The 21627-nt window shown below is 36.8% G+C and overlaps 1 protein-coding gene across 1 annotated transcript in view; it reads right to left on the reverse strand.

Annotated features, from left to right (window-relative positions):
• Positions 1-21627, reverse strand: part of DLC1 (DLC1 Rho GTPase activating protein) — a gene marked incomplete at its 3' end in the record, with an annotated part of 214437 nt that overhangs the window by 162873 nt on the left and 29937 nt on the right. The window contains exons 2-3 of the mRNA XM_080639214.1: positions 10457-10606; positions 7682-7822 (exon numbers count right to left, since the gene is read on the reverse strand). Of these exons, the coding sequence (XP_080495340.1) occupies positions 7682-7822; positions 10457-10606 (291 nt within the window). The remainder of the gene's footprint in view (positions 1-7681; positions 7823-10456; positions 10607-21627) is intronic.

The following is a 21627-nucleotide window of genomic DNA, read 5'->3' on the forward strand; positions in this document are numbered from 1 at the left end:
CGGCGGCCGAGAGCATCCCCCAGCAGCCGTCTGCCGAGCCCCGTGAGCCTGAGCCGCAGGAGGATGCAGGAGACCCCGCAGCATTTTCCAGCAAGGCAGAGGAGGAAGATCTGGACTCAGAAAAAGGGAAGCTGGTGGTGAGAGAGCTGGCAAGCACAGCAGCTACACCAGCCTCAGTGACAAGTACAGCAGCATCATTTGAGAGTTCTGAAGGTTTTGAATGGCCTTTGGGTACCCTTGGGACCTGCCTGCTGATTGTGATGGGGATTACCATGTTGGCACACACAGAGAGGGTGTTCTACCCACAACCATTTTGTCTGATCTCAAGAGTTAAGCAGAGTCAGGTTTGGGTCTTGCCTGGGGTTAGACGACGATATAGGGGGACCAAGAGGTTTTCCCCAAGGCTGGAAAGTCATGAGTGTCATGGTGTGTGGAACAGCACGGGCGAATATCTAGTTCACTGGGCCCCTCCAGTGCTTTGGAAGCATCGGAGATGGAAGGCAGCTGTGTGGAGTCCCCAACAACAAGTTGCAGAGACTGCTGCAGGGGAGGGTGAATTATTTTGAGCCTGATGGGCCCATGACACTTCAGGCCATCAGGGCAGAGATGCAACATAGAGATGGACTCATGATCGAGGGGTGGACTTTGCAATGGGCCTCTCCTGCTCTGAAAGACTGTTACAAGAGATGGAGCCCAACATCATGGACCGAATGGACTCAGCAGCTTTATAGGGATTGGTCTGTGCACTAGGATAAGAGTGCACTGAGATGAGAGTGAGAGTATATTGAAAATGTGGGATATGAGCATGACGTGAATGGTATGGAATAAGGGGTGGATACTGTCCTGGGTTCAGCAGCAGCAGTCGTTTTTTCTTCTTCTTAGTAGCTGCTGCAGCACTGTGTTTTTGACTTTCGGCCTGGGAACAGAGCTGATAACACTGATGTTTAGACTGACCAAGGACTTTGTGAGTCTCATGCTCTGCCAGGGAGGAGGAGAAGCTGGGAGGAAGCAGGGACAGGACACCTGACCCAAACTAGCCAAAGAGGTATTCCATACCACAGCACGTCATGCCAGGGGATGTAACTGGGAGCTACCCGGAAGGGCACGTCCTCTTTTCTGTCGGGCTCTCTTTTCTGGCGGGCGGTATCGTATTCTCTTCCCTTGTTATTTCCTTTATCATTATTATTATTGGTGGCAGCAGTAGTGATTTGTGTTATACCTTAGTTACTGGACTGTTTTTATCTCAACCCGTGGGAGTTACATTCTTTCGATTCTCCTCCCCATCCCTCTGGGGAGTGGGGAGGGGAAGTAGACTGCGTGGTTCTGATTTACGGCCTGGGCTTAAACCACGACACCATTAAGAGCTGAATTTTTCTTATATTACTGTAAAATCAGTTCTTTTTAGTACTAAGTTTAAAATTTTTAACATTTCTGAATGTAACCGCATCTGGTAAAATTTCCATTAAAACTTCATTCCCCCCAAAAAATGTCAACCTTTAGTCCATTATATCTTATAAATACTTAGAAAACATCTGTAGAAGATGAAAAGCTGTTTCCTTTTTTTTTTTTTTTTTTTTTTTTGTTGTAAAAAGAAAAGTCTATATGTTCAATTATAAAATGTAGTGACAGGACAAGGGGATAACAGGTTAAAACTTAAACAGGAGAAGTTTAGATTGGATATAAGGAAGAAATTCTTTATTGTAAGGGTGGTGAGGCACTGGAATGGGTTGCCCAAGGAAGGTGTGAATGCTCCATCCCTGGCAGTGTTCAAGGCCAGGTTGGACAAAGCCTTGGGTGACATGGTTTAGTGTGGAGTGTCCCTGCCCATAGCGGGGGGGTTGGAACTAGATGATCCTAAGGTCCTTTCCAACCCTAACTATTCTACGATTCTATGATTCTATGTTCTAATTGCTAGGACTGCCTGATGTAGTGTGAGTGACTGATGTTCCCTGCCCAGTGCCCTTCACTTGAAAGGACAAGGCAGCAGATGGCAGCATACAGTGAAAAAAATGTACTTCACATTAGAAATAGTACAATTAGCAATGTAATTGTACATAACCAGACTAACACAGTGTTGAAGACTGTGTCAGCAGCTCTACAGAAAGGAGGAAAACATGAGAAAAAAAACTTTTATAAGCATAGCTGCTCTAAATGAGTTACAAGAAGAAACAAATGCAAATGTACAGTGTGACATCTTGAAAGACTCAGAATTCTTCATGCTTAGCACTTCGCAAGTTGGGTATTTATTTATATTCCCAATATTTTGTTAGGATCAAACTTGGAAACAAAAGTGGACAGCTTAATATATGTCTTTCCTGGGTCATACTGCAGCTACATACAATGGCAAACATCTCATTGTACAGTGAATTTCCATACACTTTGGGGTCACTCATGAATCAATGCTGAGGGACAGAAAAAGGGAGACTTTCCCTGACCACAGAAGGACTGTCAAAGATGTCATAACTGGATTTGGATTTTAGTTCAAATTCTAGGAGTGGCTTTCATAGCAAAAAAATTAGTGCTCACCTTTGAGATTTATGGTGCTTAAAAGACTTTATAGAACAAAAAGTGCCTCTGCATTTTGCTGCTTCTTTTACGTGAGAAAAAGTAAAATACAACTGCGGATAACATAGGAAGTTATACGAAACCAGGATGTAGATCCTTTTGGGGAACAAGCCAGAGTGATATGAAAATTTTGACAGGTGCGTGTAAGAAACCCGGTATAATCCTCCTGTTATCTCCTACATGACCGGCAAATATGGCTTCATGGTAAGTTACATCTTAAAAGAATCTTTTTGTATGGTGAAATAACAGGCTGGCAGAATTCAAATGAAAATGTGATTGTGTTAACATTTACTTTCGTAATTGATTGCATTACCCTGTCTTCTAAAACATTTTTTTTTTTTTTTAAAGCATAAACATGAAATGCAACACTAACTTAATCTACATGGTCAGATCCTCAGGTCTCTTGGCATCTTCTGCTTGTGAAAATTCTCTAGTTTAAAGAAACAATATTTTAATTAATGTTGCATAGTAAGAGTCTTTCTCCATAAAGCTTACCAGAATGACTCCAGTTTTGCCTGAATAAGTAAAATAAGAATACAAGGAACACCGTAATATCAACAACATTTAGAAAAGTTCTATGGGGACTTAAATAAATAAGTAGATATAAAATAAAATAAAAAAAATGATTCAGCAACCAAAATCTATCACATTTCAAGTGGCATGAGCCACTGTGAAAAACCTGTGCACAAATTCATTGACATATTCTGTGTGTTTGCACACCTCATAGTACACTGAATTTACCATAAAATATAATGCAGTGCAAAATGTAAACATTTCAAACAGTTGCTGCCCTTGTAGTTACCATAAATTTTAGTTTCTTCTGTTAAGATAAAAATCAGTGAAGCAAAGCAGCAAGAAACCTGAACTTTATTTCTTAATCTACAAATCTATAAATTATTCTTCACAGAATGATTTGGCTTTCTCTAAATAGCTGAAATTTTAAAACCTGATATGAATCAAAACTGTATGTGGAAGGGTAAATTATTTTAGTACACACAAATGAACAGTCTGCAAAACTGCTGCCTAAATAATACAACCTTTTGTCCCAACCCAGTAAAAAGATTTGTAAAAGTGGACTGAGCTCATCCAGGGATTCATTGAAATCAGTAGCTGCACCTGAATCCCATTCGAGTGTGCAGCAAAACCAGGTAATTTTGTACTTGCAAGCATAACTGGTGCCTAAAATCACTTTGAGAAATAAATGCATTTTAAATGAGTCACTACAGCTAATCTGAAAAACAATCTTCTAGAAACCAGTTATTCTGGTGATAATAGATTTCTGATTACCTTTGCACAGCGTGGTTAAGGCTAGAGTTGGACACTGTTGAAGCAAGAGGGATTGAACAGCCAAGAAAAGCAGTAGAAAATAATCACAGCTGCTTTTTTTCACCTCAACAAAAAATAGGCTTTGCAGAGCAGATGTTCAAGGACAAGAGTCTGGCCACAGCTTTGAGGCCTTAGCTGTTGTCTCTTAGCCAATTTTTTATATTTAGAAAAAAAAAAAAAAAAAAAAAAAAAAAAAAGACAATGGCAATAGATTCAGGCTTTCCTTAATTAGTTAGCTTTTAAGTGGATGCTGGAAAAGGCTATCACAACTTACCTTCTCTTATTAAAATATATTTTAAATTCTGTAGCCACGTTTTGGTTTTGTAACAATCAAGCCAAATTTAAAACCAAATCCTTTCTGATCCGTACTGTTGAACAGTGTGTTTGAAGCGTCCAGATGTGTGGCATTACTAGAAGGTAAGACATGTAGGGTATTTACACTCTTTGCTTTCCAAATCCAGTCCAGACACTTCCATTTTCCAGTGTTTCTCATGGCCAGTGGAGCAGAAGCCTGTTGATTTCATATTTTTTTAAGCTGATTTCAATTCTCATGGGATTAATGCTTGCCAAATGTATATTCTCAAGTGTTAATACCAAAACCTCATTTGTCTGTTTTGGAGACCAGTAAATAAAAGCCAAAACATAGAAATGTGTTAATTACAGAAACAAGAAGATTCTTTATTCTGTAAACATAAGTAATATAAAGATGCCAAAACCAATTCTTACTATCTAATCCTAAACTATGCAGGGAAATATACCTGTTCAATCATGTGAATCCTTATTTCACAAGCATTGTCCATTTATGTACCTTGCCAAACGCATACATTTTGAGTCAATTGTTATACTGTGAACCAAACACTCTATTAATCACATTATGCTATTTCACCCTGACCATGAAATATAACAGTAGCATCCTAAATTCAGGATGAAGGTTATTCAACTGTATACTTTTCATAAACCCAAAACACCATGTACATCTGGATAACAAAGGCTTTCAAGCTGCATCCTATAACTTCCTATAATGCTTGTCGTGACTGTATTCAGTAAGTACTCTGTGTGCACACATGCACTTTACATTCACACTGACAAGAATAAATTTGACTATCCGTAAGTGAATTTTTATTAAATGTTGAATAACTTGTGTGTGCAAACACAACCCCCCATTTTTCTTTACTATCTCCTTTGATATCTACTATTAATGTGAAAAGTATAATTGATACTGAATTTTAAATATAATTGTTGATATACTCCTGTTTAGATTTTATTAATAAACATTATTAATAATTATTATATTATTAATGAACACAACGCAATAAGTTGTCCTTGGAAACTAAGCATTTGAAATCTTTGAAATCTGCAGGTGTAAACATCAAAAAGGAAGTAAAATCTTTGAAAAAGTCCATCACCATTAAAAAAATGTTTTGCTGAGTTTCCAGTGCAGAATAAATTTATTCCCATACCACCTACTCTGACAAAACCCCCCAGAAACTATGAGAACAGTCTCCTTTACAGAAAGAACATCACACTGAGGATTTCCACAGAAGGTATCTACATTGAAATCAGCTGCACAGAGGCATCCCCATCTGGGCAGTGTTTCAAGGACATGCCATTCAATATTCCATTTTTAAAAATTCATCCTGGGTAGAGCCCAGCGCTAAACATGGCAAGAATAAGGGAACTTCTTTTCTACTGGTATAGGTTTGCTGTCAAGCAATCAGCAGCAGGCTATCTAGCCATGCAGAGCAGAGGAACAACAGGCATAGAGATAAGCAAGGGTAAGAATCAAGGTATATATTCTCCCAGTGTGTGCCAGGAAAACTTCTGCTGTTAAATAAAGTTCAACTCCAGGTAGGGAGACAGCAAGTTTTGAACAGCCAAAGCCACAGCACACATTAGCATTTAGTTTGTGGATCAGAAAGGCGCACAATCAAACCAAAACAATCTGGAAGCCCAAAGCCAAAATGAATAAAAAACCAATGAGGATCTTGTTTTTTCCAACTTGCAAGAGATCTAGGCTCAAGCAAAAATCATCTGCTTTTTTGTACTTTCCAAGCCTACTAGGTTAGAAATGAAAATGCAGTCTTTGTCTGATCATACTTACTAATAAGAACCCACCACCAAGTCTCACTACAGAATGTGGTAAGTTGCAGCCTGCAAAACTTTAGGAGAGAGTTGGTTTTGGAGAAAATTTAACGTCACTCATTGAAATTTAAAAAAACCAGGGAACTTTCTATTGTATCCCTACAACCTACATATCAGCAGAGATTTTTTGAAAAAATGTTAGTCCACAAAGTAAAAACAAACCCAGGGTCTCTCCAAAATCATATACATTAAAAATTATATAATAAATGAATATTCACAGATATGTTCAGCATGATATATCCCTCACAGCAAAAGTCAAATAAATACTTATTTAAGGTGAATTAACACTCAATGTCTAACTCCAAAGGAAGTGAACCACACCTCTGCAAAGCCAGGTGCTGAGTTCCTCAAATATTAGTAGAGAAACCTAAATTTAAAAGGGATATTTAATACCTTAGAGAGTGTCTGTGCTCTTCTCAGGATCTGGAAAAGTAGGATATCACCTTCTAGTGTAACGTATGTACTTATTTGAGAATTTGTGCTGCATTGTGCTCAATGACAGACTGCAGAGCTCTCTATTTGCTATAGTTATGCACTGATGATAAATTACAAGTGAATTTATTTTTGTACAAGTGAACAATCTTAAATGTAAATGTTTATTAGAACTTCTTTTACTGCCTCAATAGAAGACATTAGTTAACTTGCTAGTGTTGCAGTGCAGTAAATGACAGTTTACCTCTATTTTACTTTTTATAAACTTGTTATAAACGTATATACTTATGCTAACCACACTTTATATTTTAATATTTTATCCCAGATTTTCTGCTGATCTGGTTATCAGCAGTGTTTGAATTTGTGAACAGATGGAGAAGGAGTTATGCTAAGACTTTTCAGCCTAGGAAAAGCTTAGAAGAGTCTAGATCTCTGTGCTTCTTGAGGTAGTGGAAACAGCAAGTGTAAGAGGGAGCAGAAAGTATGCCAAGTTTCTAGGACATCCAAGGTTTTCTACACATGCTGACAGCTGAAACATTATGAAGAAGGATTCTTCTGTAGATGGATAATGGCAAAAGTAAGGACCATGCTCTTAATAGCTGTATGTAGCTATGAATGGATGCAGGAGGCTCCTTACTATATCTGAGCTCTCACACCTACTCTTCCTTACCACTTAGCATGCACTGGCATCTGCAGGAAAGGGTCTGCCTGCTCAAAAGCCTCCCTCTGATCTTCAGCGTGTGAAACCACTTGCTGAATTTGGCCTTAGAATTACATTCTCCCTTCAGTAGGGTAATACCTCTGCTTACAGTACACAGCAGTTCAGCCTCTCAAAAGGACTAGGTGACTGGGTTTGGCCATCATAAATCAGATTACATGATTCAACCATCTTTTTCTCTGACTGCATCCTTCATGAGGTTTAGGAAATGTTCCAAGTGATATTTCAAGAAACCTTATCTTTCTAAGGAAAATGGAATAGCTCTTTTAATTTATTTTCTCACATAAAACCTCAACTGATAATAGTGTGCTTCTAAATGTGAAACTTCTAGGATTACTTGCCACTGAAAGGACACCTTGAGACAACCTAATTATTAGTCCTTTTTGTTCAGTGGCACACATGTACTGTTGTACACTCATGTAATGAATAGTATGAAACATCTTCACTTCCAACCCGATATCATGAGTGAAGTTAAGAAAATATAATCTTTGTACTCACCCCAGTCTTTGGTTTAGCTCCAGAGCTGGCTACTGAACAGGGAGATGCTACATCAGGAGTGTGGATGTTAGGAGACAAGTTTGTTTGCGAATGACTTACTGAAGCAACATCCACTCCACTCTCAGAACCAGATTCAACATCCTGTAAAAAAATGTTGCAAGTCTCTTTAGTAACTGTGGCTATGAAAGAAAAATCTAGTTCTTCTAAATAAAGGAAGTATTTAGACAGACTCATTTAAATAGCTATGCTTAACTCTCTGTTTAAGAGTAGTTCCCTTTATTGTTTTCCATTACATACACATTCACTTGCTGTCTTTTTCAAGGTGGTGGTTTGCATTAGCTGCTGTTCTGAAATTATAAATCACCACTAACATCAAAGGTATAATTCCCCTAAATGTTATAATGCAAGGTAAGAGAAATCAGTTCGGGGATGCAGAAGTCTGACATTTTTCTCTGATGTTCAGTATTTCCTGTGTGCTCCCACCTTCTGTCTCTGGCAGCATTACAAGCTCAGTGAACATCTGTAAACCATTGCACAGCTGAAATGACATCACCATCCAGCAGTTTATACAATTCAGAGGTACAGCTCCCTTGATTTTGGAATCAGCAGACACTTATCAGCCAAATGCTATTTCTGGTTAAAATGCCTTTACTTTTAATGACACTGATTACATTTCTTTTTTGAGAATAAAAAGAAGAAATATAGTATGTTTTATTGTTAAGGAAGTAAAAATATAGCGCACATTTGATTTACTGTGAAGAGTGAGGACAGAGGATTATACTGCTTGCAGATAAATTGTGACACATATCTGGCAAAGAGCTGCCTATGTGTAGAACCAGCCATACACTGTCAGGATTATTTGCTGAGGTGCAGCCTCTGTGACTGTATCTACACAGTACACAGAAAAAAGCCTGAACTATTAACCTAGCCAACTCTTTGCAGACAAAATCAGTTTCATAATATCAGGTTCCTAGAATAGATGAAATATGGGCAGAGATGTCTCTGGGGTTGTGCTCCTGAACTGGGAAGAAGTGGCAACCCTTTGATTCAGTAATTCCAGTCAAGTCTCTGGTCTGCCAAACAGTAGACGCCAGTTAGATAGGTGCCTCTGGACCAAGTATGCAAGTGTGCTGCTTTCTGAAAAGGGTTAGAAATTTGAGACAAAGCTGCATTCCAGGTAGGACCATGCATTTGTGTCAGATATTTCTTGCCAGTGAGCCTTGGAATGCAATGGAAGCATTGGGAAATGCAGCAGAGCCATGGAAATGCCTCTGTAGAAGTCAGCTCGGGTACAGCTACTCTTAGAAGATTCTGCTTAGCAGAGTTATGCTGCAGAACCACACTTCCTACCCTATTATCCATATTTCTGAATAATATTCAAATGCTTTTTTTTTACTATAAAATCAATATGAGACTGAACACAATGCATGAATGTCCTGAAAAACAAATCTTTTGATCCTCTGATTCATAATACTCAAAGGCCCAAAAATTCCTAGAAAATCAGTATATATAAATAGCATCTATTCCATGCTTGGTGAAAGCTATCTTTCTGGAGGGCTGCTCTGCAGCACGGAAACAGGTGCCACCTCTGATTATCATTCAGGCTTACTTATATAGGTAGTCTCAACTCTCTTTATTATTGTAACAAATTAGCTAAAATCTGGCACAAAATTTGATGACATACGAAGAACAGATGTAAACACCGTACATCATATTTCAGCTTTCCTGTACCATCAGTGCTTAAGAAGACACTGCAAGAATATTGATATCCACAGGGAAGATGTTTAACTATTAAAGGTGTAATTAAGTTCTGTCCTTTAAAAATGGTACAATATATAATCCTCAGGTGACCAAACCCACTGAAACTTAAATAAAGCTTTTCTCACCTACAGACCACTCACTTGATTATAAAGCAATAATGAAGTCTAACTTCAATAGGAAAAAACCCTCATTATTTAAAAGAAAATACCCCTAACAAAAAGAAATGACCTGAATGTTCACCTAGAAATCTTGGTGCAGTATTTCTCTGGTTTCTTAAATTGAAAAACAGCTGCACCACATGTGGGTGAAATTAGGAAGGCTGCATGAGAACACCTTGGGTCAGCTATTTCATGTTCTTCATAGTTACATGTGTAAACATTTTTCAGGAAGAAAGAACTCATCAATCATGTTTGTGAGCTGCCCGGTATCCCTTAAGACTACTCTTAGCAAAGAATTATCACATTTAAATAAATGAAATAATTGAAGAAATTTAAATAACTAAAGTACACACTTCTGCCAGAATCTTATTTTGAATGACAGAGGATTTAATATGTGTATATACCAAAAATCTCACCCTCCCACTAGCAGAAAAACAAGACCTGTAGCTCAGACTTGCTTTTAGTTCTAACTACATAATTTCAAATGACATACACATATGTTCTGAGACTGGTGTGATCTTGACTTCGTGCTGACTCTGCATTTTCAGTAAGTGATAATTAGAGAAACAGATATTTTCTGAATTTTGTGGCTCTTCCTTTTTTCATCTGGGAGCTCTGAAGCTCTTCATTTATGAAATGAATTTATGAAATGATGATACCAGAAGGAAACAATGAATGCCAATATTACTGCCTTCAAAACATATATACATAGAAAAAAATGCAAGACAAATTCTTTACAAAAAGAGCTTTAGTTCTGAAACCAAGGAGCTGAAAAATGTGAGGACTATAAGAGAAAAGGTGAAATAAAACCAGATTCTACTTAGAATAATAAGAAAGAGTAAGCAACATGGCTTACAGGTATATGCCTCCGTTTGTATGTCGGGGTGCTGGATGGGGAAGAGCCTGCACTGAGAGCATTTTCAATATCCTGGTCAAGCTGGTCCAGTTTCATAATTAACAGCACCATTGAATCCAGCCGTGATCGATCCCGATCTTCTGTTATTTCCTAAAGAACAGAACATACAATTGCTAACTCTGAAATGGCATTAGTTGGAAAGAGTAAGCTTAAGAAAGTTCAATTTCTAAATTTAGCATAAAAGTACAATAAGGAGAATAATGAGAAAAATCTCTTTTTCAGGAAAAATACAGTTTTGTGTAATCAGTGAGCATTGACTTACTGCTGTGAAAATATTTTATATACATAAAAATACTATATATATTTATATACATAATATATATTATATATATACATATATATATTTATATACATAAAAATATTTAATATACAGCCATTATCAAAATTCAGTTTTTAAAAAGCACAGTTGTTTAGCAGAAATGCACCATTACCGTTTTCTTGATACACATACTCTTTAAAGAGCTACTTATACTAACCATTCCTCCAGATATTCACCCCAAGTTAATTTCATTGTACAAATAAAAATGATGAAGGTTAATGTATGATTGAAATGTAGAAAAGGAAGCTCAAAGAAGCCATTCTCCAGCTGAGGATAACCACAACTGCTTTTCCTTGTGGAACTCATCAGCATAACCATGTTTTGTCAATTCTGAGAAGAGATTTGTGTCTTGGTTGGAAATTCTTGAGAATACATGAGATACATGAATATTTTAGTAAACACAAAATGGCAGATCCTCTGACAGGAAAGAGAGAAAGATGAGGGGCATTCACATAGCAGTCTGAAACACCTGGTTTATGAAGTTTATTTCCCTATACTCCATCTGTAGCAACTGGAGACAGAGAAGGTCCTCAAAACAGCAACTCAAAGCAAGACCTTCAGTTAGATGGACTAAATCTCAAGGAGTTCCTCCCCTCTTTTCCCTTTTTCCTAGAAAGTTAACACAAAAGTTAGCAGTGAAACAACCTTCCTCAAAATTTAGGAATATGAAAAACCCCACTGGTTCCTATGTGGATTTTCATAATAGGAATTTAGAAAAGAGGAAGTTCCATTAACTCACTTAAAATAATATTTTTATAAATCCTTCTCAAGAAATGGAAACAAAGATATATAATTAATTTATTGTGTCCAAGAAGTAGGGAATATAAATGCTCAAATCAGCCTCTTTTGGTAGTCAATAAACTGGTTTTGAGGCTATACATTGACTTCTCTAGTTAGTTAGATTCTGTAAGCAGGTTTTTTTATAGACTGCTTCAAAGACATTGCAAAACATGAATTAAATTATTCCTGCTAGGATTAGAGGAAATGTATAGAAAAATAGTCATATAAAACATGGTGTACATGGTCTTTATGTGTAGACAGAGGTGATGAAGTTTAGTTAACTAAATCTTAGAAAAGCAGATATACAAATCTGTCAGTCCATGGCAGAGTTATGAACAGCATACTTAGCAAAGGCCAATCCCAGGAAAACTGTGTATTTCATTTCTTATTACAACATGATATTTTGGATTGGGTTGCTGACAAAGCTTATGAATTTGCAGGACCTCCTGATGAACCTGAACTGATTTTAGAATGACCCCAAGAGAATATTACCTCAAAACACCAAAACGATCAGTAGAATGGGTTGTTTCACTTTCTTTCACACTGAAAACACAGTGTCCCAAATGATTCATTGAAACTCCATGTATCTTCACTTTAACTGATGTTAAATTGATGTCTGAAATTTGAAAATGTCAGAAGAGTTATTTTTTCTAATCTGCATGGATGCAGAAAACCCAATGGATCAAATAGGTGTCTGCTAACAAAGGAGACATGGCCTCCTTCATGGCATGGGGCTATGTTTATCCAGCATGTAACAGATTGATAATGCTGGAGAATCTGCTGAAATGGAGAAGTGACAAAACATTGCTCAAAGTGATATTCAAGCTTGACACAACAGGATGGCTTTGCAGGCAAATGCCTCTTTCAGAAAAGAATAATATTATCACTATGGAATTCAGCTATTCTGTTCAGAAGTCATAGCAATGGTTTGTGGTTCTGACTGCTGTTGACATCAACCTTGTCATAAGAAGTTTTAACACTTCAACTACAATTTCTACTTTTAGAATTTACTCAATAACACAATAATCACCTTCTGTTTGGCTGGGGCTCTATTAAATTGTATACATGAAAGCCTAAGCATAATACCAAAAATTTAACACATACAAATAAAAAAAGCTAATCTTGAGCTGGAAACCCAATACAACATACTAAATAAATATTATCAGAAGATTAATCCCTTGATATTATCTAATAATTTTCTGAGAGCTTTTGTCCTTTTTGCATCTCCCTTGTGTGTATATTCTGAGATTTTATTACTGAAGTGTGATATGATCTAAAGCCAGAAAGATATTAACAATTAATTTGTTTTCTTTTGAAAACACAGTATTTCCTTTGCATCTGGTTTTTCACATTTTTCCTCACTGACACCTAGTTACCTTCCAAATTAGAATGCAAAAATATAAATAGCTTTACCATTATGAAATCAAAACTTGGGTACTTACTATCTTAATTTCTGTCTTAAGACATTTGCATTGGGCAATTCAGGAATGTATCACGTATACAGTAGGTCAAACTTGAGATGTTATTTGTCTGGAGATTTTATTTTTAACATGTCTCCACACAAAGAGGAAATACTTTAGGTCATGAACTGGAAAAAACAATATTTCTTTTAATTTGTATCCTCACTGGTGTGATAAAAAAGCTAGTTAAATTTGAATACATTCATGTTTAGAACAGAAAACATTGTAACTGTTCCCAGAATGAAGGATACTTGAATTAATCCTAAATTAAGTATTAAACCCCCAATGTTAAAGTCACATTGAAAGAAATTCAAACATTTTTACAACGAAAACAGTTCACAAGCCCTATTGTTATCATCAGCAATCAGTGTTAGTAAAATGGAAACATTTTCAAGAACATCGTTGCAAATGAGATTCAACCATCTTTTTAGACACTTTCGTAATTTTGGAGCTTATATTGTTATTGAAAAGAACAACACTATTTTTTTTCCCTATGTACTATATCTTCAAGTGCTTGTTTGCCTTTTCATTACCAATCTGCTTTATGCTTGCATTTACCAGCTGAGGTTATTCATTAACACAATGTCCCTATAGCACTCTGCATGGAGAACATCTGCCAATTTCTGGATATAATATTCTTTGTGCGTAATGTTTAATTTTTTTATTTTGAATATCTGATGTCTAAACAACAAACACTGCACAGGGGCAACATTCATCAGAACATTTCTAAAAAGAATGAAAGTATACCTTCCCCCCCTTTTTTTTTAAAGTTGCAACAGTTTTATCCCCACATTATCAGTACCTTACAGTGATTTTAACATAAAAAAACTATTTAAGGAGTACAACACTATTTAAGTTTGGATTTAATACATCCATTTTGTCTTATCAGGGCATGGTAAAGCAATTGAAACACATACCCTTCACTCCATTGTTGTTTTAAACCCTGTATTTCTCTGAGTGTATTGTTGCCCTTCTCATGTAGACTCTGTTTTACATCACACACACACACTTTTCTTCCTAATGTGTAGCCTCTTTTCCCACATACCTCTTTCAGCTGGGTAGAGGTACCTTTTAAGAAGTATGTACTGTTAAGAGTAAAAACTATTCTAATTTTCACAGCAAAAATTTTGTACAGAAATAGTTAGGATACAAAACTAACTTTGTGCTCTTTTAATATCCTCAGGGAGACTGAATCATTCCTATCTTCCCTGTAAGTGCTCCCGTTCAAAGCATCTGCTGGTTTCCAGTCACTGAGGTCCCCTACAGTTAAGTAAAGGAAGAGACATCCCACTCCAAGTGGTACCTTGTTAGAGCCATCAGGGTACCACCAGTCTTGCTCCTCCCTGACACTCTTGTGGTGATGAGGTGATGATGTGCTCCCCTGGTTGATGGGTAAAATCTTTTTGCAAATTCCGTAGCTCGGTTGAGGTTCGGGGTTAAGACGTCACCACTTCTTCCTCTGATTCACATACTAATAACTCCTGGTCGTATGCTGTCCAGGGTGGTGAGTACATTGTTTCTTCATCTTGCTTCATCTTTCTTGCCTCTTTTTCGCTTTTCCCCTTGCATACAGGGGCAATTGATATCAGCACAAATACAGAGTCTGTTTTATCCACGACCATTTTGTCTGATCTCAAGAGTTAAGCAGAGTCGGGTATGGGCCTTGTCTAGGGTTAGACAATGATATAGGAGGACCAGGAGATTTTCCCCGAGGCTGGACAGCCATGAGTGGCAGGGTGTGTGGGACAGTATGGGCAAGTGTCTAGGCAAGTGGGCCCCTCCAGTGCTTTGGAATTTCACCACTGAACGAGTGCAAAATCCAGAAGAATTAGTAAAACACTTAAATGAGGTGTGTTGTCATCCTGGTCATACCAGAGAGGGACAAATCATGTCAACGTGCTGGGGCTTGGCCTATGCTTACAGAGTCCTGTTCAACACTATCCAGCACCTTCAAAAGGAAAAAAATGTTCCTGGATCTGATGGCAAAGCAACAAACAGCACAGCTACTCCAGCTGTAAGCACAGCAGCTACACCAGCCTCAGCAACAAGTGCAGTAGCTACTCAAACTTTGATCATAGCAGACAGTGCAGCTACTCCAGCTCGAAGCACAGCAGCTACACCAGCTTCAGTGACAAGTACGGTAGCTACCCAGACTTTGACCTTAACAGACAGCGCAGCTAATCCAACTCTTAAGTACAGCAGCTACACCAGTGGACTAATTCGTGCCCCATGTTGGGAACCAAAAAGAACTGTCGTGGTTTAAGCCCTGCCAGCAACCCAGAAATCACGCAGCCATTCACTCACTCAATGACATACACTGGTCAGATCCCTGACACTCTTGTGTCAGGGACATAATTTCTTTGGAAAGGAAACCTTGATTTTCAGAAGCAAGCCTATTGCACAACTGACAAGGCAAGCTTGATTACCCACAAGAGAAAGAGATCTTTTGTGGAAGAGTTGGCTTTTTGTCTGGTATTCTTGATTTGCAGCTAGGTGAACTGACTTAAAGTCTTGTATTAATGCTATGTATTTCAAATGGCATTAAATTACTCATTCCTGTATTTCCTTGCAAAAAACAAAAAAACAAAAAAACACCAAAAAAAAACCAAACAAAAAAAACCCCAACCAAAATACCCTTTCAGAAAACCAGAGTTATGAAATCATTAGAATATATGATTCCACAATGTGAAGGTTTTCATCTGAACTAAAAACAAACAAAGAATAAAACAAAATATGCTATTTCAGAATTAATCTGTTGACTTCTACTAGCAGGTGTACAAATCAGATGTGTAATTTTCATCCTTCTAAATTGCAGTGTACTGTTCACAAACTTTGAAAAATACCTCAGCATTTTATCTGTCTCTAAATTTTACACTCTACAGTACCATATTAGTATCATATGGGAGGGATTGCAGATGGAGAACATTAAAACACAGTGAAAAAGCTAAAGCACTCTATTCCTTTTTGACATAAGACACAAGGCCTAGACACCAGAAGAAATCACAGCAAGATTACTATTATAAATCATATTTTGAACTAATATTTAGAAGAGGCTTGAAATGGAACAAATAACGTAAGCATACACTGGTATAGACATGCACGGGTAAGAGACATGCTTATGAACGCAGCTATCCCTACTCATTCACACAAGTTTTTTGGGAAAGTAGCCTTTCTTCTAATTTTTCTTACAAGAACTTCAGATAGCTGACTCAATTTTTCCAGATGTAAAGTATTCAATAGACCTGTTTTCCATGTTCTTTTGAATTTCTGTTAAACCCACAAACGAGTTATGCTTGCAAAAATGAAGACTTTCAGGAACACTTGATTGTCATATGATATAGTAATTGTGATTTTCACTACCGTATCTTTAAGTGACTTGCAATAAATATGATTACATAAAAAAGTCAATCTCTGAATAACATATTCTCTTATCAAAACACATGCTTTTTATACTTCCAGGTAAAAAAAAATAAAAAAAATCTGTATCTATATATTTATCTTTCTCTGCAACATAGTACTTGCAGGGATACTGCTGCACTATGTCAGCCAAGTAAACTAACTAGCAAAGATGTTATTTTATTAATAAAGTTTTGCAATTCACTATCGATGAAATGGAAAATCACTCAAAAACATGGGGCAAAAATAATGAGGACTCATTATTACATGACTGCGTCAACTCAGCAGGGATGGCAGGCGATACTCATGAACTGGGTGCTCTTGAAACACAACAGCTCTGTAGTAAGAAGCTAAGTCAATCAGGGTCATTTTCTAGCTAGTGTCATATTACCACGGGTAGATATTAATGGAAAACATGGATTTCTCAGACTGTCATTATGGCATTAACAGTATACCAACTCTCCTGCAATACTAATGCAAATTATAATTGTTGGCACTAATTCAGGTAACCAATAGAAGCAGAACTAAATGTAAAATTAGCAACTCTAAATGGTATATCTTGTCCAATGTATAAGATAATTATCTTACAATACAATTTCATAAACTACAGATGATTGTGAAATCCAGTTCTCTATCTTTGGAGTTACACTTGTTCACAGTAGCTGGCCTGATGACACCTAAGTCCCAGTAATCATTCCTATTTAGGATCATGTAAGGATTACAACTTTGAAAATTTGCCAAAATCAAATCCCACAGAGGCACAGAACACAGCATGAACATAATCTGCCTTTAATGGGTGAAAAATAATATAGTGTAACATAAAATCATTAATTGTGCTCTTTCCAGCATAAACAATATTCAATTACTTTCCAATTTCCTTCTTCTTCATATTTTGTAAATTAGTGTTATTCTAAAAGTCACCTTATATGACTACACTTTTATGGCTATGACTTGCAAAGTAAGCAAAAACCAAGTTTTTACTTTTACACTGACCCAATTCTCTTTGTTATGAGAGGGAAGACTTACAATTTGTGGTGAATTATGACAGTAATCTAAGCACTAATTATCAGACTGGAAAAATAATGTGATTAAATGGAACTGTGATTAAATAGAATGTTAGTAATAGTTGACTGATACTGCACTTTTATATCATTTATTTTATTATTTATATTAGATACTCAGATCTAGTAATTTTGTGCAAAACCAACAAGAAAATACTTCAGTGAACTTCTTACTGCTTTGCTATTATGCTATAAATTAGAATGTCAAACAAGACAACATAGTGACCCTTAATCAGACATGAAATCAGCATAAGCAACATTGTTAAAATTTAGCTTGGATATGTGTCTATTGGCATGTGTTTTACAAATACACAGACAAGTGAATCTGTGTATTTATATTTTATATGCCTGCTTTACAGACTAGTGGAAAGGGAGCTGGAAATCAGTATTTGAGCTATGACAAGCTTTTGGACTCCAACTGTTCACATTCGTCCAATTTGGAAGTGCTTGAGAATTACAGTTGTCTGGATGCCTGATGTAGCAAAACAACTTAGGACACCCCATTCTTAAAAGAAATTTAGGACTTAGAGAAATATAACTGAATACATGACAGATACAAAAGATTTCATCTCTTTGGCCTATTAGTATACTTCATAAATTACTAGTGATTTGTTCCTCCTTAAGACAAGAGAAGCTCCTGGAGATACAAATTATGAGCCAGCAATGCAACCACATGCAAAAGGAGACCAACAGATCTACGCTGCACTAGGGAGAACATTGCCAGCAGGACAAGGGCTGGAGGGAATCCTTTCCTTCTATTCAACCCCAGTGAGACACAGCTGGGTTCAGTGTTGGCTCCAGTACTGGAGTCCCCTGTAAAATAGGCATACTGAATAGATATGGACATACTGAATAGTGGACATAATAGAACATTATGAATTAGAACGAATATTAGAATATTACTGAATAATGGACATAATAGATATACTGAATAGACATGGGCATACTGAATCAAGTCCAGTGAAGATGATTTAGGGTTTGAAGCATCTTCTGTAAGAGGAGAGGCTGAGAAAACCAGAACTGGTTAATCTAGAGCTAAAAGGCTCAGGAGGGACCTATCTGATAAGTGAGTAAGAAGATAGAGCCAGCCAATTCTTATTGGTACTGAGATAGGACAAGAGGCAATTGTTTACAAATGGAGAGCAAACCCAGTACTTTCAGGTTTACACTGAACTGACAACAGTGCAAAGAGGATGGAGGAAGAGGAATGAATTTAAAACCTAGTTTGTCCACCAGCTTATCAGTGAAAACACAGAAATAGCTACTATCTATATGAAGTCAACTAGTGACACTCTACCCCACAATGCCCAAAGATATTGCAGTAATAGTACTGAGCACACTCCTGAAATTAATGGGACTCTTCCCATGAACGCAATGTCTTTGAATCAGGCCTAAAACAGACATGAGAATTAAATCCCACTAACCACTGTACACTCTAACTTCTCCCAGGTGAGAAATAGAAGTGTTTGTCTTGTATGTTTTTCATGCTACCCCAGTAAATGAAGAGTTTTAATACAGGTTGCACTGTCAACTCAATCTTTTTAGATAAGAAGCCTGTTCATTAATATGACTGTGATTTCAATAAATGAAAAAACAGCCTATTAAAAAAATACAATCACCTTGCTAATAATACCTTAATCAACTTGCATATTATTTGTGTGCATGGAAGGGAAGGTCTTCACTGAGTTTCAAGTCCAGCTAATAAGTTGCAGAAAATTCCTTATATTTGCTTTTCTTTGCAAGCAAAATGTTTGCATAAAGCTAGGAAACATTATGGAAGAAACGTGCTGTTGCACAAAAATTATAACTGATCCTCATATGAATGGAGCAAGTTTAGCTGTTTACTTAGCATTGTAATCTTGCCATGAAGGCTCAGCTCGAAGACATCCAAGTTATCATTTATCTGTTTTTGTTTTTTCTTTCCCTGATATAAATATTTAACTGTTTCTGCCTTTTACTTTAGTTTTTTAAAACTTTTTTGAGCCTTGTGGGTTTGTTTGTATTCCTATTTATTTACAAGTCACATAAACACATACACATGCATACATGTGCTCTGATTTGTGCAAAGAGATTTTGTACATTGATGGTAGATTTAATGATGGCATTTTCTAAATGCAGAAGAAATATTACAAGTTTATCTGGAAAGCCTAATTAAAAAATAGATTGGGCTGGCTCATTACCAAGAGGGGCCTGAGAATTTTTATATATTGAATGACAAAACGTAGGAACATTTTGTAATAGCCTGTAACTCACTGAGATCAGCCCAGTGCTTATGTCTTCTGAGAAACCAGTAATTTATTTAGATATCTAGATAGAAGAATCTGTATTTATAATTCTGGTTTTGATAATCTTGCTCAAGTTAGCAGTTTACATGAGAGATTCACTAGCCTCTGCTAAACACAGTTTCCAATCCCTCTCATGTCTGGAGGAAGCTGTTAGAAGAGAAAGGGAATCAAGGAAAACTAAGACAGGGTATTCAGCAAAGAGTGTTTTCTTTCCCTGCACTCTGAAGCATGACTAGATTATCAGCACTTCTGTAAAAAGGAAACAAATTAAATATGAAACTTCAGGATTGATGGTGTAAAGAATGAGGTGGTGTTTTCAATGTGGAGAGATGTGCTCAAGTTCTTGTACAGAAAACTATAGATACAGACAGGTATATACCAACCATATTGGATGTCAGGGAGTCCACGTCTGAAAGGACACCCAGGATCAAGGCACAAAAAGTATGAAAACAGATACATAAGACCTACTTTAAATGAGTCACCAGTTAATCTGCTCTACTAGATAATTGACCTACCTTGTTCGTGAAGTGAGGAAAGTATTACAGCATCACATGATGCTCAAAACTCATAATCTACTCTCCACCTTCTTCCAGGTGAGAAATAGAAATTACTGTCTTGTTTAAAATACTAACTTACTAAATTAAGAGTTAAATTAAGAATGCAGGTTGAAAGAGGTGAGGCGATGTGATATGGGGTGGGGGTGCCCTACATGTGATATGGGGCTACAGCCCTATTGTCAGGATGGACAAAATGGAAGGCATAATATAGTTGAGTTTTTTTAATTTATTGTGCTTTTCAGCATTACTAAATTGCAGCACTGCAGATTTGATCAGGCTTGTAGAAAAGTGAAGGAACAAGTAAGTACCATTAGGGTGAAAATGGCATTAAAAAGGTAAGACAATGGCTAGCAGAGGAGGAAAAAATGCAAATCTAAAGTAGACACTTGTACAGAAAACAGAAAAAAACGCAAAAGTGGAGTTATTTTCTGCAAATGTAAAAGAGCAAACTCCACAGAAGTCTGGCACAATACAAAACTTTCCACTGTTAATATTCTGCCCCTGAATACACCACCCTCCCATGCAAAGCTCTTTGGAAATCTCTTTTATATGTTTTGGTGTTATTTCTGGTACATTTAATCAGAAAAAAAAATGCACTAATTGAAGATTTTTAAAGTCATGCAAGGGACCTGAGAGAACTGTTTAAAGATTTTCTTAGGCTTACTCTTGTGGCAGATGTAGCAACGAATGAAAAAGGCTGTTGCAAACTCCCAAAAGCTGTAACAGAGTTATGGTTTTTTTGTGCAGACATTTAGTGACAAATATAGGAGGGAAGCTGAGAATTTAAACTCTCTCTAATAATAGAAGAATAATAGAAGAAGTGAAATTCAAAAGAACACTGTTTCAGAAGCAAAATGTTCTCTACAACAGAAACACTGGAACAGATTCTCAGAATGCTACATAGGCTTGCATGTGACTTGCATGACACGATTGATTCAGTTGTCATTGTATAGAGAAAAAGATTTGTAGAACTGAATTACCTTTTTACTATAAGGTTGATCAATGTGAAAACCACTGAAATCATTATAACAACGATGGTGTTTATAGCACATGCATCTCCAAGAGCAAGACTTTGAATAGGGAGACCAGTGACTCTTCCTGCAACTAAAGACAATGCTCAGAAAAAGTTGTGGGCAAATATAATTTGAAAGTCCCAATACTTAAAGATCTACTTGCTTGCCTCTCAGTTTTGCCCACTGCACTGCTGCAGGACTAGTGCTTTCTTGTAAATCCAAGTGTTCTGCATAGCTTCT

This window comes from Psittacula echo (assembly GCF_963264785.1).
Source record: "Psittacula echo genome assembly, chromosome: 1".
In the NCBI taxonomy this organism is placed as follows: Eukaryota; Metazoa; Chordata; class Aves; order Psittaciformes; family Psittacidae; genus Psittacula; species Psittacula echo.